This window comes from Leptosomus discolor, chromosome 1 (assembly GCF_034619465.1).
Source record: "Leptosomus discolor isolate bLepDis1 chromosome 1, bLepDis1.hap2, whole genome shotgun sequence".
Lineage (NCBI taxonomy): Eukaryota > Metazoa > Chordata > Aves > Leptosomiformes > Leptosomidae > Leptosomus > Leptosomus discolor.
Genome location: NC_141391.1, coordinates 193,996,519 through 194,009,471, shown reverse-complemented (window position 1 = coordinate 194,009,471; position 12,953 = coordinate 193,996,519). Strand labels below are relative to the sequence as shown.

Sequence of the window (12,953 nt, the reverse complement as noted above, 5' to 3'; positions counted from 1 at the left end):
ATGTTAGTCGCCATCTCCTTTGATGTAACATTCTGATTTCTCATGAATTTGATAACGAGAAATATCTTATTAAATATTTCAAGGGTTGATAGGAACCTTGGCAAAAGGCCTGTGTCTGGATCCCTGGAGAGCTTTCGGATTTTGCTTTTTCCCATAACTTTGATAAGAAGGGGTTGGTTGCAAGGTTTAATCATGTAATGTTCTCTACTAGGAGTCTGTTTTCAAAATGGACTCAACTTTGATATGAAGTCTACCAAATGTAATTTTGTATCAGTCTTGGAGCCTTGTGAGTGCTGTTCCCTGAGATTAGTTGTTTCATGTTGTTCATAGGAGTATAACATCAGTGGCTAGAAGTCCATTTTCTTCATAGGGAGCACGCTTCATCCATTTTCTTCACAGTAAGTGTGCTTGTTAAAACATGCCAGTGGTAGCGCCTAGATTATTCAAAAAAAAAATGAAGGCATCTCAGTGTTTTTCATGTGTTTGAAAGCTGAAAAAAATTGAAATATTTGGAGACTGGAGCTAAGAGCTACGTTTTATTAGCTGGTGCTGCTGCCATGGGGAAGGTCGGCCATTTTATTCAGAATGTGCGTATAAACATTGCTCAGAAGAAGTATCCATGCAGCCTTATCTGTAGCATCCTGAGGACACCAGGGAAAGGGTAGAGGTTTAGTTGCTTGCTAAGTGCATGTGTGACTTGCTGCAGCAACCTGTCTTACCCAGGTGGAACTCTGAAGAGCTGCCACTCACTAGGGCACCAGCTGCCCAGGAGGCCTCTGCCTTTTCTTCCCTGTTCACAGCTTCCAAACAGTATAGTGCTGCATATTTTTGTTTCGAGACTAACCACATTTATTATTGTTCTCTTCTCTCTCCTTTTTTTTCTTGCATAGCTCAATAAGCAGCAGTTACAGATACTGAAGGAACGTTTCCAGGCCTTTTTGAATGGGGAGACACAAATCGTAGCGGATGAAGCATTTTGCAATGCTGTGCGAAGTTATTATGAGGTAGGTTATGTGCTTTGTTTTCTGTATTGTTTAAAAAATGTATAGGATCTCTTCTAATGCAGATAAAAGGAAAAGAATTTTAAGTTTCAAAGGCTGTGAACTTCCAAACCTTCTAGAAACAGCTTCTTCATGCTCCAGCTTTGTTGTTTTAAAAGTTAAAATCCACTGCCTGGGCACAGGAGATAAACTGAGCTGGAAAATATCCACCTGTTTTGAAGAAGAGAAAAGACAAAAAAAAAAGACAAAACTAAAAACCTCTGGTGCTAAAAGTCTTTCTGGCAGCATTTGATACAACTAGGCACCGCTATCTTTATCTCCATATGTTTAAGTTACCTCTTTTAATCAGTGCTTCAGTTGTAAGTAACCGTCTTGAGAAATAAGTCTTCTGATTTTTAGTTACCATGCAGACCTTTTTGGAAAGGAACCACCTGTTCCCTTCCCAAAGAACAGAAGTTTTCCATGCAGCTAGGCCAGCTCTCAAGTTCTGCTGTGACGTCCCAAGCATGTTCAGTGCCTACAGCCACCAGTGCAGATCTCGTAGATGTGGTTTTAATTGCCTAAGGGACAGGTCCCATTCCAAACTAAGAGGACAGTTCATTCTCCTTTTTAAACGTTCAGCAACATATGGCTAGAGAATTTATTTCTTGCTCTTAGCAAATGGTACTGCAAATTCATTTTGTCTCATCTAACTTCAGACTTCTTTAATGAATCACAAGGGTTGTATGTTAAACTCTTTTGAAGGGTCTTCCTCCATATTTCACTCTACCACATATTTTTTTCATGTTTTTTAGCTTTATTTTTTATATATCGTTTGTCCCTTTTCTCTGTCAGCTGTTCTTTGGTAATGAATGACACTTTTCTTCATGGAGAACAAGATGTGACTTATGTCCTAGCTTGTTTTTATCTACATGAAATCACGTTGCACAAAAACCCCCAGAAGAGACAGGGTGCACAAACGGTTTCCCTGTTGTATAGAAATGTGAGAACTCTGTGCAAGTTTCTCCAAATCACAGTCTGATCAGTGCTGTGGCAGTTGGAATGAAGGAAATCTCATAAAAAGGCTTGTGAGAGTCTGGGGATGGGTCTGCAGGTGAAACAAGAGACTATGAAAATTCATGAGGTACTACACAGGAGTGCGAGAACAGTACAGAAGTTGTTAGAAAGTAATCCTTTTTTTCTATATAACTGATGATGAAGTTAAGGCTGGGAAGAAGGACAGTTTGGAAGACAGTGCAGGGCAAGGTTGAACTAGTTAGCTGCCCAGCAGTAGGTTTCAGAGGAGTGGGATGTCTCAAGATGTTGAATGTAGGGTAGGATTGAAAAGGACTTAATGTTTATGGTTCTTTCTTTCACTAAGCTGCGTAAGAGGCTTTTTGTGTTAAAGGAAGCAGCCCGCCCCTTGGAAAGGATGTGATAGTGAATAAAAATTATTTTAAAATAAATGCCTAAACAGTAACTGTCTTGTTAAGACTTACTTTTGTCTCTTATTAATGAAATTTCTTTGGACACATCAAGAACTGTTTTTCAGTGTATCTGCTGTTGCAATGAAAGGCTACGCATAATAATCTAAGACAGCCCTATAAAATGGAAAACTCGAATTCTCCAGCTATTTTCAGCCATTCACCACTGTGAATTAAGTATACAGATGTTCTAGCTGTTCAGTTTCAAACAGAGGATTCCAAAGATCTTGTCATCACTGTCAAGGCTATAATGACACCATGGGCTAGTGGGATCTTCATCCCGTGTTAACACACTACCAGCTGTAATTTGATTCTTCAGTCTTTTTTTGTTGTTGTTCGTCTCATCCCCCCACTTCCATTTTCCATTCTTTCCAGAGATTTCCTTCCAGACTTGCACAACTATTTCCAGTTGTGCAGTTTGAGTCAGCATTTGCTAGTCATTCTTAGTTTCTTTTCAGAGTTCTAGTAAATAGTCACTGGTATGCAATATTAGATTTAATGAACATTGCAGTGGTGGAATCCAGCTGGAGACTTAGTTCAAGCTACTGCTCCTCTTCAATGCATTTTAATAAAATTTTATGTATCTTACCACCTATTCTCATATCATTGCTTTTATGTGTCTCTTGTGCCTTTTTCATTTGCTTTGTTATCCCTTTGTTGAAAATATTAATCCTTACTTCTTTCTGTGTTTTGTTGGTGCTGTGCTCTGATGCTTTCTCATCTCTGTCTTCCACATGTGGTCCATCACATCTCCTGTTTCATGATGTTTGTTAGTAGCTTGAATTATGAGCATCTTGCTTGTGTCTGTCATACAGCATCTCATAAGCTTCAGTGTTAATTTCCTTATACTTTAGTTGCTGAGCTACAGTTCAATTTTATCTGACATGGAAGGAAACAAATACGTGGTCTGCACAGTAATTATTTTACTCTGCAAGTTATTAATTTGCCTTTAATCCTATGCAGTAGTCACGCTTTGAGACTGATTACAATATTGCTTGCAAAGACAGAGTATTCTCATTACTGTAGTTGATTTTCCACACCCAACTCCGATACCTCAAATGTGAAAGAGAAGGTTTGTTTTGGGCATATGACATAAATTCTGTATCACTAGTTGCAGGTGTTTTGAGTCACTAAATCTGGATATAATTACTGGGTTTGTTCAGAGTTTGTCCTCTTAAGAATCTAAGAGTAAGTTCCAAAGATTTAGGAATTTACTATCAGTTTTGACTTCCTTTTCTAGAAATATTTGCTGAAAGAGTGATTTATTTACTACATAAACAAATATGAATTTCAGCATCAGTTTCACTGTGTTGTAAGAGAGTCGTGCTCCTGTGTCAGGACTAGTTGGGAAGGTTTACACTGGTTAATTTTGTTGCCTTATCATCCAGCATTATGCCTCTTCTAATGCTGCTGTGGTTTTTAAGAGTTTCTATTAACATTCTGACGTTGTCTTTAATTTATCTTAAAAATCTAATAAGAAAACAATTCATAGGAAAAGTTACATAAACTCTTCAGAAATTATTATTTTCATGTTCTGTGTAATCTGCCCCTAGCATCCCACCACACATCCTGAAAGTCTCACTGAAATTTAGCGTGATTTGTTTTTGTAGATATAATTAAGGTAGTCTTGAGGAATTATTTCCTCTTCCATCCGAGTTTTAGAGAATGTATGGAAATGTTCACAGTTGTCTTTCTGTAATCATTCTCTCAGAATTAACACAGGATTTTTTTTAATGGAAAATTCCATTACAGTCATTGAGCCAGATTCTAATCGGTAGAACATCAGATGTTTTTGATGCTTTTTGGATAAAGAGCAAAATTCAATCGTATGGCAATTTATTGTGAGTAATTATATTGGACACACTGCTAACTGTAAAATTGAGAAAGTGACTGATGAAATAAAGTCTTTCTATGCATATTTCAACCCAGTTTTTAAAAAAGTTATCAGTAAAATAGTAGATAATCTTTCGTTCATCAATTCTTGTATGCTTTTTCATGGAGACTGGAAAATGCTCTTCTGCAGAGCCCTAAGAGATTCATTTGCCACCTTTAATATACATACCTTTAATAGGTGTGTGTATACCTTGGGCTAAACTCACAGTACCAATTCTTTAGTCTTGAATTTTGCAGTTTTAGATACGAGTACAATGGGTGCAAAGAACTGTAATGAATGTTTGAAATACTGTGAAAACTTTTTCAATACGTTAATGATTGCAAGTTCTCAGGTTTTCAATTTCTTTGCTTAAAGCATTGTGAAGCTGCAAGAAATTTTATGTGCTGGTGTTTTTCCTGTTTTTCTTGCTGCTGCATTTCAAATATGTGGTTTGAAGCCATAATTACTGCATGCTGCTTCAATCTGAATGTTTAATGCAGGATCTGTAGCGGTTAGCCCTACAAGCGGTTTTCAGAATTTAAAATCAAACTTAGTTCGACTGTACCAGTTTGCCTGTGATACAGAGATCATATTTAACTTAATTTCTATTTAAATTCAGTTGTTGTAGGCCTTGGCAAATTAAATTGTTGTCTGCCACAGTCAGGCAATAGGAAAGAGCTGAGGTATGACCAATAGTGAAAATGGATGAGGCAGGAGATTCATGTGCAAACCTAGCTAATGGATTGGCACTGCCTGGCTGGGGGGAGGGTTTAAAAAAAAATAAGTGAACTAAAAGTAGAAAACAACCAAAATCACCAATAAGAAGGAGCAAAGGTCCCATGTCATAAAATCATGGAATGGTTTTGGTGGGAAGGGAACTTAAAGATCCTCTAGTCCAACATGCCTGCCACAAGCAGAGACATCTTTTGCTAGATCAGGTTGCCCAAACCCTGTCCAACCTGACTTTGAACAATTCCAACAACGGGGCATCCACAGCTCCTCTGGGCAACCTGTTTCGGTGACTCACCACCCTTATCATGAAAATGTCTTCCTTACATCCAATCCAAATTGACCCTTTACAACTTTCTAAATAGTAAGAGAAAGCCTTTTCCTTCCCTTTCCGCAGCGGGGATAGGTGTCACCTTTCAGCTTCTGCCATTAAGTAGAGCAAGTGTCCTACAAATACCTTCCTCCTTTGGTACCAAATCCTGAACTGCCAGCTCAAGCCCTTGTGGGTAACATGTTGGTGAGGGAGGAGCAGGGTGTGAATCCTGGCTGCACATTGCTGGTTAGACACGCACAGGTGTCTGTAGGCACGCCTCTCCTAAACCTGACTGGGCTGCTTTGGTCAGTCTTTGCTCTTGTAGCCTGCCTTCCCTCTCCTCGTGAGGCTGGGGAGTCGGTCCTTCCCTGTGCTCTGGGTGGCATGCAGAAAGGATTGCTCATGTGGGGTTTGGCAGCTGTTTGAGGTGGTCATGGTGTGAGGCAAGGGCAACTGACCCGAGTCTTTAGTGTATTCAGGATGGTTCATATTGAGCTGTTAAGGAGTTTGAAAGTTCTACAGAGACTGAGAATGGAAGAAAATGATATATAAAATAATTGCATGATCATCTGCCAGTGTAGATGTACCTGTGATAGTATCACTGTTTCTTTGTTTTGATCAAATCTGTGTGGGCATTTACAGGCATCCTGAAAATGTTTTCCTTCCCTTAACACAGAGCAGTTGTTTGGCCCATAGTGGAAGCACACACTAGTGTGACAAAAACATTGATTATTTCTTCCACTTATCCTTAGAAAAGGATGAATTGTGTTTATTGGACCTTTCTTCTATGAAGACATTCAGATGTTGAAAAAAGCTGAAGTATTTCTGTAAAGGAAGGAGTAAAGCAATGATGCTGTTACTGCCTGTAATTATGGACAACTCGGTCTGAAGGTTTTTTGCATGGAAGTAAGGGGCAAAAGCATCTCGCTGAAATTGCTTTCTGCACTAAGTGGTATATTAGTTGCTTTTATGGCTTGATTTTAATGCCAGCTATTTTAGGTACACAGTTTTTACTCAAGGCAACAAAAGACATAGTTGATCCTGATTAATATTTCGGGGATGAAGATGACACCTAAAGGAACTAAAAAGCATTCATTAGAATCAAAACATAGTACACACAAAATAAATAGTAATTAAATGTTGGAACATTGTTTGTTATTATCGAGGTAAGGTAATGGAATTAGTAGATTAAACATTTATTTAAATACATTATAATAATTGTAGAAGCTAACTGGATTTCAGGGCATAAATTCAGTGGTTTCTGCTTTCATTTTTCTCAAAAGTCAAAATTGACATACGTATCTATTTAAGGATATGGGCTTTTAGCTCTGTTCAGAACCTCTTCAAAAACCTGAAAACTATTCCAACTTGGGATTTATTGTTGATACAATCTCATTTAGAGAAGCTGTTTCAACAGGATGTCTTCTTACATTTACTTTAGCATAATCTTGTGTTTTGCTTTTCAACAACAAACACATTTGTAGTTACGCTTGCCAGCACTTACACATTTAGTTTCCTTCCAGTAGCTTTAGAACATTGTAGTACAACACACGAGTGTAGTGTTGGCATGAGGGCCGTTATTTTAAAGGTCTGGTTTAGGCCAGTTCTTTGAAAAGCTTCATAAAAATGTTTTTAGGCCACCTCTAAGAAAGAGGTGTAACACAGGTTTATCTAGGACATCCATTTCACTGAAGAAGCTCTAATGCCTTCAACGTTTTGGATCAGCAACCACAATTTGGTGTGTAATGGAGATTGTCTCAGTGTTAGCAGTCTAATTATTTTCCTCAAAGAAGTGAGGGGGAGATAAGATACAACAAATTAAAACATGCTTTACATGATTTAGACCTTTTCTGTGCTAAGGAGAGTCCTGATAGAGTAGAATTGCAGGCTTTGCAATGCACAGCTTTCTCTTGAGAGAATGGTGTTGTATTGCTCTTGCATGGACAGTATATCAGTGCTAGGATCCTCTAGTCTCTTGCTTTACAAATAGCTACAGGTAACTGTATTTGCATTTTTCGAAGACTGGAAATCCTGTTTTCACTTCCACCTGATTTCAGAGAATCAAAGCATTTTGCTGTACATCTGAACAGAACATAATTGGTAGCTGTTGAAACTGTCTGTCAAGTCTCTTTGGACTGGTATTTGTGGATGATCACTGTTAATTTGACTGAGGATGTCATACAGTTTCCATGTTAGCATTACAGACGTAATTATAACAGACCTGTATCTCAGACTTCTAAATGAATGAGGTAGGTATTTGACAGATGGAGTTAAGTGCATTAATTATACCAATCCTTAGCTTTGCAAGTGGTGTGTGCCGATAGGAACAGGGGAAGAAATGGCTTATTGAATTTAGATGAAAAAAAATTCCCAGTAATGGTATCCTTTTTGCTCATTTTGTGACCGCTGTTGTTCCAGGCAAATAAGAATGCCTTGTAGATCTGACACTACACTGCAGAAGTAATTAGTGTTGGGTAGTGAGGTATGTCTCTACCGCAGTAAGCATTACGTGACATCATTTACTTGTTTATTAGGTAAATTCTGAATGTCTGTTAATCTCAACAAACCAATTAGAAAACAAGGAATGGCTCAAATTGAGACACAACAGTGAATTTGGTCTGCATCGCTTAATTATTTTTCTCCTGATCACAGTGCTGTTTTACTTGGTCTCAAAGGAAGAGAAAACTTATCTGGACATTGGTTTTGCACAGTTAACAGTATGTTGCAGTGAGACATGAACTATATGCATTTTTATTAATGCTGTCTTCAGGGTAACTGAAAACAGTGGGTTTTTTTCCAGCTAGCCTGATACTAGTAAGAAATGTGACAGTTTAACATCAGTGCTGCAAAAATCTTCTGCAGGAGATACTAAGATTTTATTATCTTTTTTTTTTTTTTTTAATTTGGAAATCGTTATTTGGAAGGATTTTTCTTTCACTAGATGTTGAAAGATGACAACTCTTGATCTTTTTAAGTTACCCTTCCCACTGCCTTTTCCAGCCATCAACACAGAGCTGACCTTAAGGCGCTTTGGAAGTGGAAGTGGAAATAATACTGCAAAATATTTAATTAAGAGAGTTATGTTAAGGCAAATGACTTTTCCTTTGTGCCTTTGTATTGTGATGCCTGTGTGTTCCAGCCAGCAGTATCTCAGGGACCCTCCAAGCTGATGGGGAGCAACAGGACACCTTTTTCTCTTCTTTCAGCAGTCAAACATATTCAGCCCAGTCTCTGACTTGCTGTCTTTTTTAATGACCAGAGAGAGGCACATAGTTTCATGTTAATAGTACAACTGAAGTATCTGGATACAAGACAAATGAAAATTTCCACAAGATGCCTATGGACTCCGTTTGAGCCAAAGTTGGTCCAGACAGGGTCTCCCTCTTCTGACTCTGTAGGTGCTGGAATTTTCTAACATAATTTCTTTACACTTCAAGTTTTGATTAGAGATTCACTGTAAAAAGTTGCCATATTTTTCTAATTAATCATTCCACTGAATTGCAAGCAACTAATAGTTAAAGGATTTCGTGATCTTCAAAACAAAACAAAAAATAAACCCACCAAACTCAACCCACCAAAAAAACAAATAGTAAAGGAGAAAACCTCCTGGTTTCATGTGTTACTAGATTGAGTTTCTAGGATGGGTATTTACTCTGGGTATTATTTAATTTACTCTTAGATTTCTAGATGGTGGGATAAATAACCTTTGTTTGCATATTCTGATTGAAACTCTCTGTTACCGTTTTACTTTGTGATAGAAAGCTTTACCTGTCAAATCCTTAGAGATGTGTGACTTGTCAAAATCTTTTAAACTTTAAAGTAATGTCTTGTAAAAGTGGCATTTGTTCTTAATGGTGAATTCATAATCTCTGAGTAAACCAAGCTAGAGAGAACATGTCAGTAAGGGATAAAAAAGGTCAGCAAATGCATGGCTGAAATCAGAAATTGGTAAATGAGAAACGAGGTTTTAAATTCTCACTGATCTCACTCAACTCCATTTCACTTCTGTTCCATTACTAATTTTAAAAGACAACAGCAAATTCTTATGTTGAAAGTTGTGAAAGCAGAACACAGACAACGATGTGAAATATTTTCTTAGTGATTGTTTTCGGGTTTTGATTGAACTGCACTTCCCACCATAGGGTATTGCTGAAAAGTCAAATTAGAAAGTGAGATTCTTCTGCAGCTTTTATTTTCTGAAGTAAGCTTTATGGTGCAATAGAGATGGCTTTTTCTGTTTCATGTTGCCTTAAAAGGATTTTACTCCTCACAGAGCAAGAAAGAGGTTTCCTCAAAGTGAAACCCAGGCATAAAGTTGCTCTACACCCAAGATTCTCAGCAAGAAAAAACATTATCTTAAACAGAGCATAGTAAGAGAAATAGATTACCCAGCCTGTTCCAGTTAGTAAATGCCTGCTTTGAGAACTGCTAGTGAACAGTAACTACCTCATTAAGGAAACTGTTCTTCTTTCCACTTGGCCTTGCCATCAAACCATTTTCCCTAATTTCCTACTTCAGTTTTTCTTATTAACTTAGCTCATTGCTTACCTTGCTGTTTTTTAAATGTAAATTGTAAAATCTCTTCTTTTATTACCCTTTGTATGAATGGGTCTGTCTTGTGCCTCCTATCAAAACAAAAATGCTGATCAAATTGCATATTCTTAATCTATAGTAAATAATTTGATAGAAGGCATTTGTTATGGTCCCTCTTTGGACCTTTCACTTTTCTTATTTCTAAATCAGGGTTCCAGACACAGCCCCAAATCCTGGTGTGGTTCTGATACTTTGTACTCTTTATGTTTTACTTTTATGTAATTCCTCTGACCCAGCTAGGTGATGGTCTTTACAGAAGTGAACGGTCAGCAGGAGCGTGAATTTTAGGGCTGCTGTAAGGGAAGGAGGATTCACAAGCGACTGTACCAGGGTAGGAAATACTGTGGGCCTTAGAGCTACATCTGCAGATGTTTTGAGCAGGTGTCTAGGGCAGCTGTACACAGAGCTACCCTGTCTGCAGTACTTCAGTTAGCTAGTGCAGAACTAGCTTCTATCTGCTTGCCAGCACGTTGTCATGGAGGTGTACTCCAGCGATCAGAGCTGAGTCCCACACAGTGTCCCTGCTTGCACAGTTGCCAGTGACTGGAAAGATGGTTACAGACAGTGCTGCTGTCTAGTTGTTTTGTTTTGTTTTTTTTCCTTCTGAAATGAAATAGTTAAAAGATGCATTTCTGCATCTGTACTTATAGATTCATATGGTCCTAGATATGCATATGATTTCTCTGGATATCTTTCTGTTTCTTGATCTTTTCAGCAGTGATGGCAAAATAACCATTAAGGTGCTCACCTGTGGCATGCTACTAGGCCAGCACTTCCCAGCTAGAAAGCTGCAGTGGGATGCTTGAGACTTGAGAGCATTGCATGCCTTTCAGCATTTTCCCTCAGTTGGAATGTCAGCATTCTGGTTCACAGCCCAGCATGAGAAAATAAATAATCTCCTGGGGGTGAGACTATGATGTTTTTGTTACATTTAAGTTTTCTGTTCTTGGTGTACCTTTCCTAAAACTAGGAAGGGTTTTCCTTTGGGAGCAGCAGGCATCCTTTGTTTGTATGTGTTTGTATCTCTGCAGTTTCATTGTGATAAATATGCACCATGAACAATACATTATTCTGCTCATCGTATGCAGATACTACCACAGCAGAGTCTTCCAAGTCTAAAAGTAAGAAGTACTTTAATTGGAGATCAGACTTTATTTTCGATGAAATCCAACATTTTCTCAGACCTTTCTTCCTGACCAGAATAAAATTAGCCACAAATACATACTTATCTCCTTATTTTGAGTGTATTCACTTGCAAGTCTTCTATAATCTTCCTTTGAATGTTAACAGTAAAAGGAGTATACCTTTTCAGTTTATATATGGAATTATAGCTTGTTTGTTTGTTCTTTCTTAGTTCCTCTCCTAGGTTTGTTTATGTCCAGACAGTCTAGAATGCTGTGATAGAAATCTGTGGACAAATTACAAGTACTATCACTTCTCTGTTTTACTGGTTGTCTCTAAATGCAATTCCGTTTTTAATGCTTTCATAAGCATTTCCTCTGTAAGTAGTTAAATTAAATGGAAGCAAAATGAAACAAAGCAAAGCTAACTGTCTAGTTCTGTATTGTTTTTCATGCACTCCTAACGAGCTGTGGCTCATGAAATATGATCAGTAGTATTGAAATGCCCATGTCAAACCTCTTTGTCTTTACTCTCTCATGTGATCTTTTTGCAGTTTCCTCCAGGGCAGTGGTACAGCAGTTTCTTATTTGAGATAAATCTGCAAATTAGAAAATATCCTTTATTTTTGCCATTAATTAAGAAATAATTTTGCAATTTTAAAGTCTAACCTTTTGTAATAGAAAGGAAGTTACCTTTTTACTTGGCTTTGGAGCTTTTGGTAGCTTAATAAAAGTTAGCAGAAAACTATGAAAAAAAACACACGGACCAAAAAACCCTCTTGATTTTAAAAAAAGGCAAAGGACAATTACAAGATTCCCAAACTTAATGACATTCAAGCAGCAATAGTGTGTCAGATCAAAGTGCAAGGATTTCAGTATCCTTTCTCAGATATTACCAGATCAAAGGAGATGTCTGATGAAAATACTGGGGCAGGGGAGGCCCATGCAAGGATTTCCGTGAGTGTTCTCCCTGATTCCAGTCATCAGGGCTCAGGGACATCCTGTAATTAGCCACCTTTCCATCACTGGTAAGAGCATAAGACAGTTAACCAGTTCTTCAGTTTTGTCTTTCCACAACAGGAAGAGCTTGTTATTACTGTGTTTGTATTCTGTGCAGGCAGTCTTCTATGTCTGTGAAGTAAGACTTGCATGAACTGTTAAAACATTTCCTTTTCTCATTTCACTGGTTTCTCAAAAGTTTTTGGGGGATAGGAAGGAGAGATATGGGTCAAGTTTTAGAAGCACTGTAGTCTTAGCTCCAAAATCAATTAATATCCCTGTCCTTACTGTAGTGGAGCTGGTTTTAGTTGCTGTCTGGCCATTCCTTCTCTGCCTATGTTGGGAGGGAATTATGGACTTACAGAAGTAATGTTAAAATACAACCTTTTTTCTTTGAACAGTGGCATCCTGTCGTAACATCTATACAAATGTTCAATTGTGAAAAGAGAGAGTAGGCTGGTCCTTGGGGCCCCAGTAACTGATGTAATTTGTGTAGCTGGAGAAGACATTTCTTTTGAAACACAGGTTCTGATCTGCGGCTTGCAGCAGTAGTTGGTGATTAATTGTAAATGATCCCTGTTGCCTTATTCCAACTCTCAGCCTTCTGACTGTGCTTCAGACATGCAGCAAATACAATTGAGAAAATTAAACAAGGGAAAAAAAAAGGAGTGATGCTTTCCATTTGGCTCCCTCTGTTTCTTTGTGTGCTTTGAATTGATGGGTCTTTTGTGCCTTGCTTCTGGCAAGGGACTCAGAGGGGAATAAGAGTGAGCGTATGTCTCAAAGTGTGCTGGGAACCCACAGCTCCACCATGGCTCTGCAGTTCACCATGATGCTTTTAGCTCTGTTTTCCTCTTGGAC

General features: G+C 38.1%; 1 protein-coding gene across 14 annotated transcripts in view; it reads left to right on the top strand.

Annotated features, from left to right (window-relative positions):
* CADPS2 (calcium dependent secretion activator 2) overlaps positions 1-12,953 on the top strand; it is a 318,458-nt gene that overhangs the window by 66,840 nt on the left and 238,665 nt on the right. For all 14 annotated transcript variants that reach the window (XM_086473344.1, XM_086473328.1, XM_086473312.1 and 11 more), the window contains exon 2: positions 891-1,004. In XM_086473344.1, the coding sequence (XP_086329470.1) occupies positions 891-1,004 (114 nt within the window). The remainder of the gene's footprint in view (positions 1-890; positions 1,005-12,953) is intronic.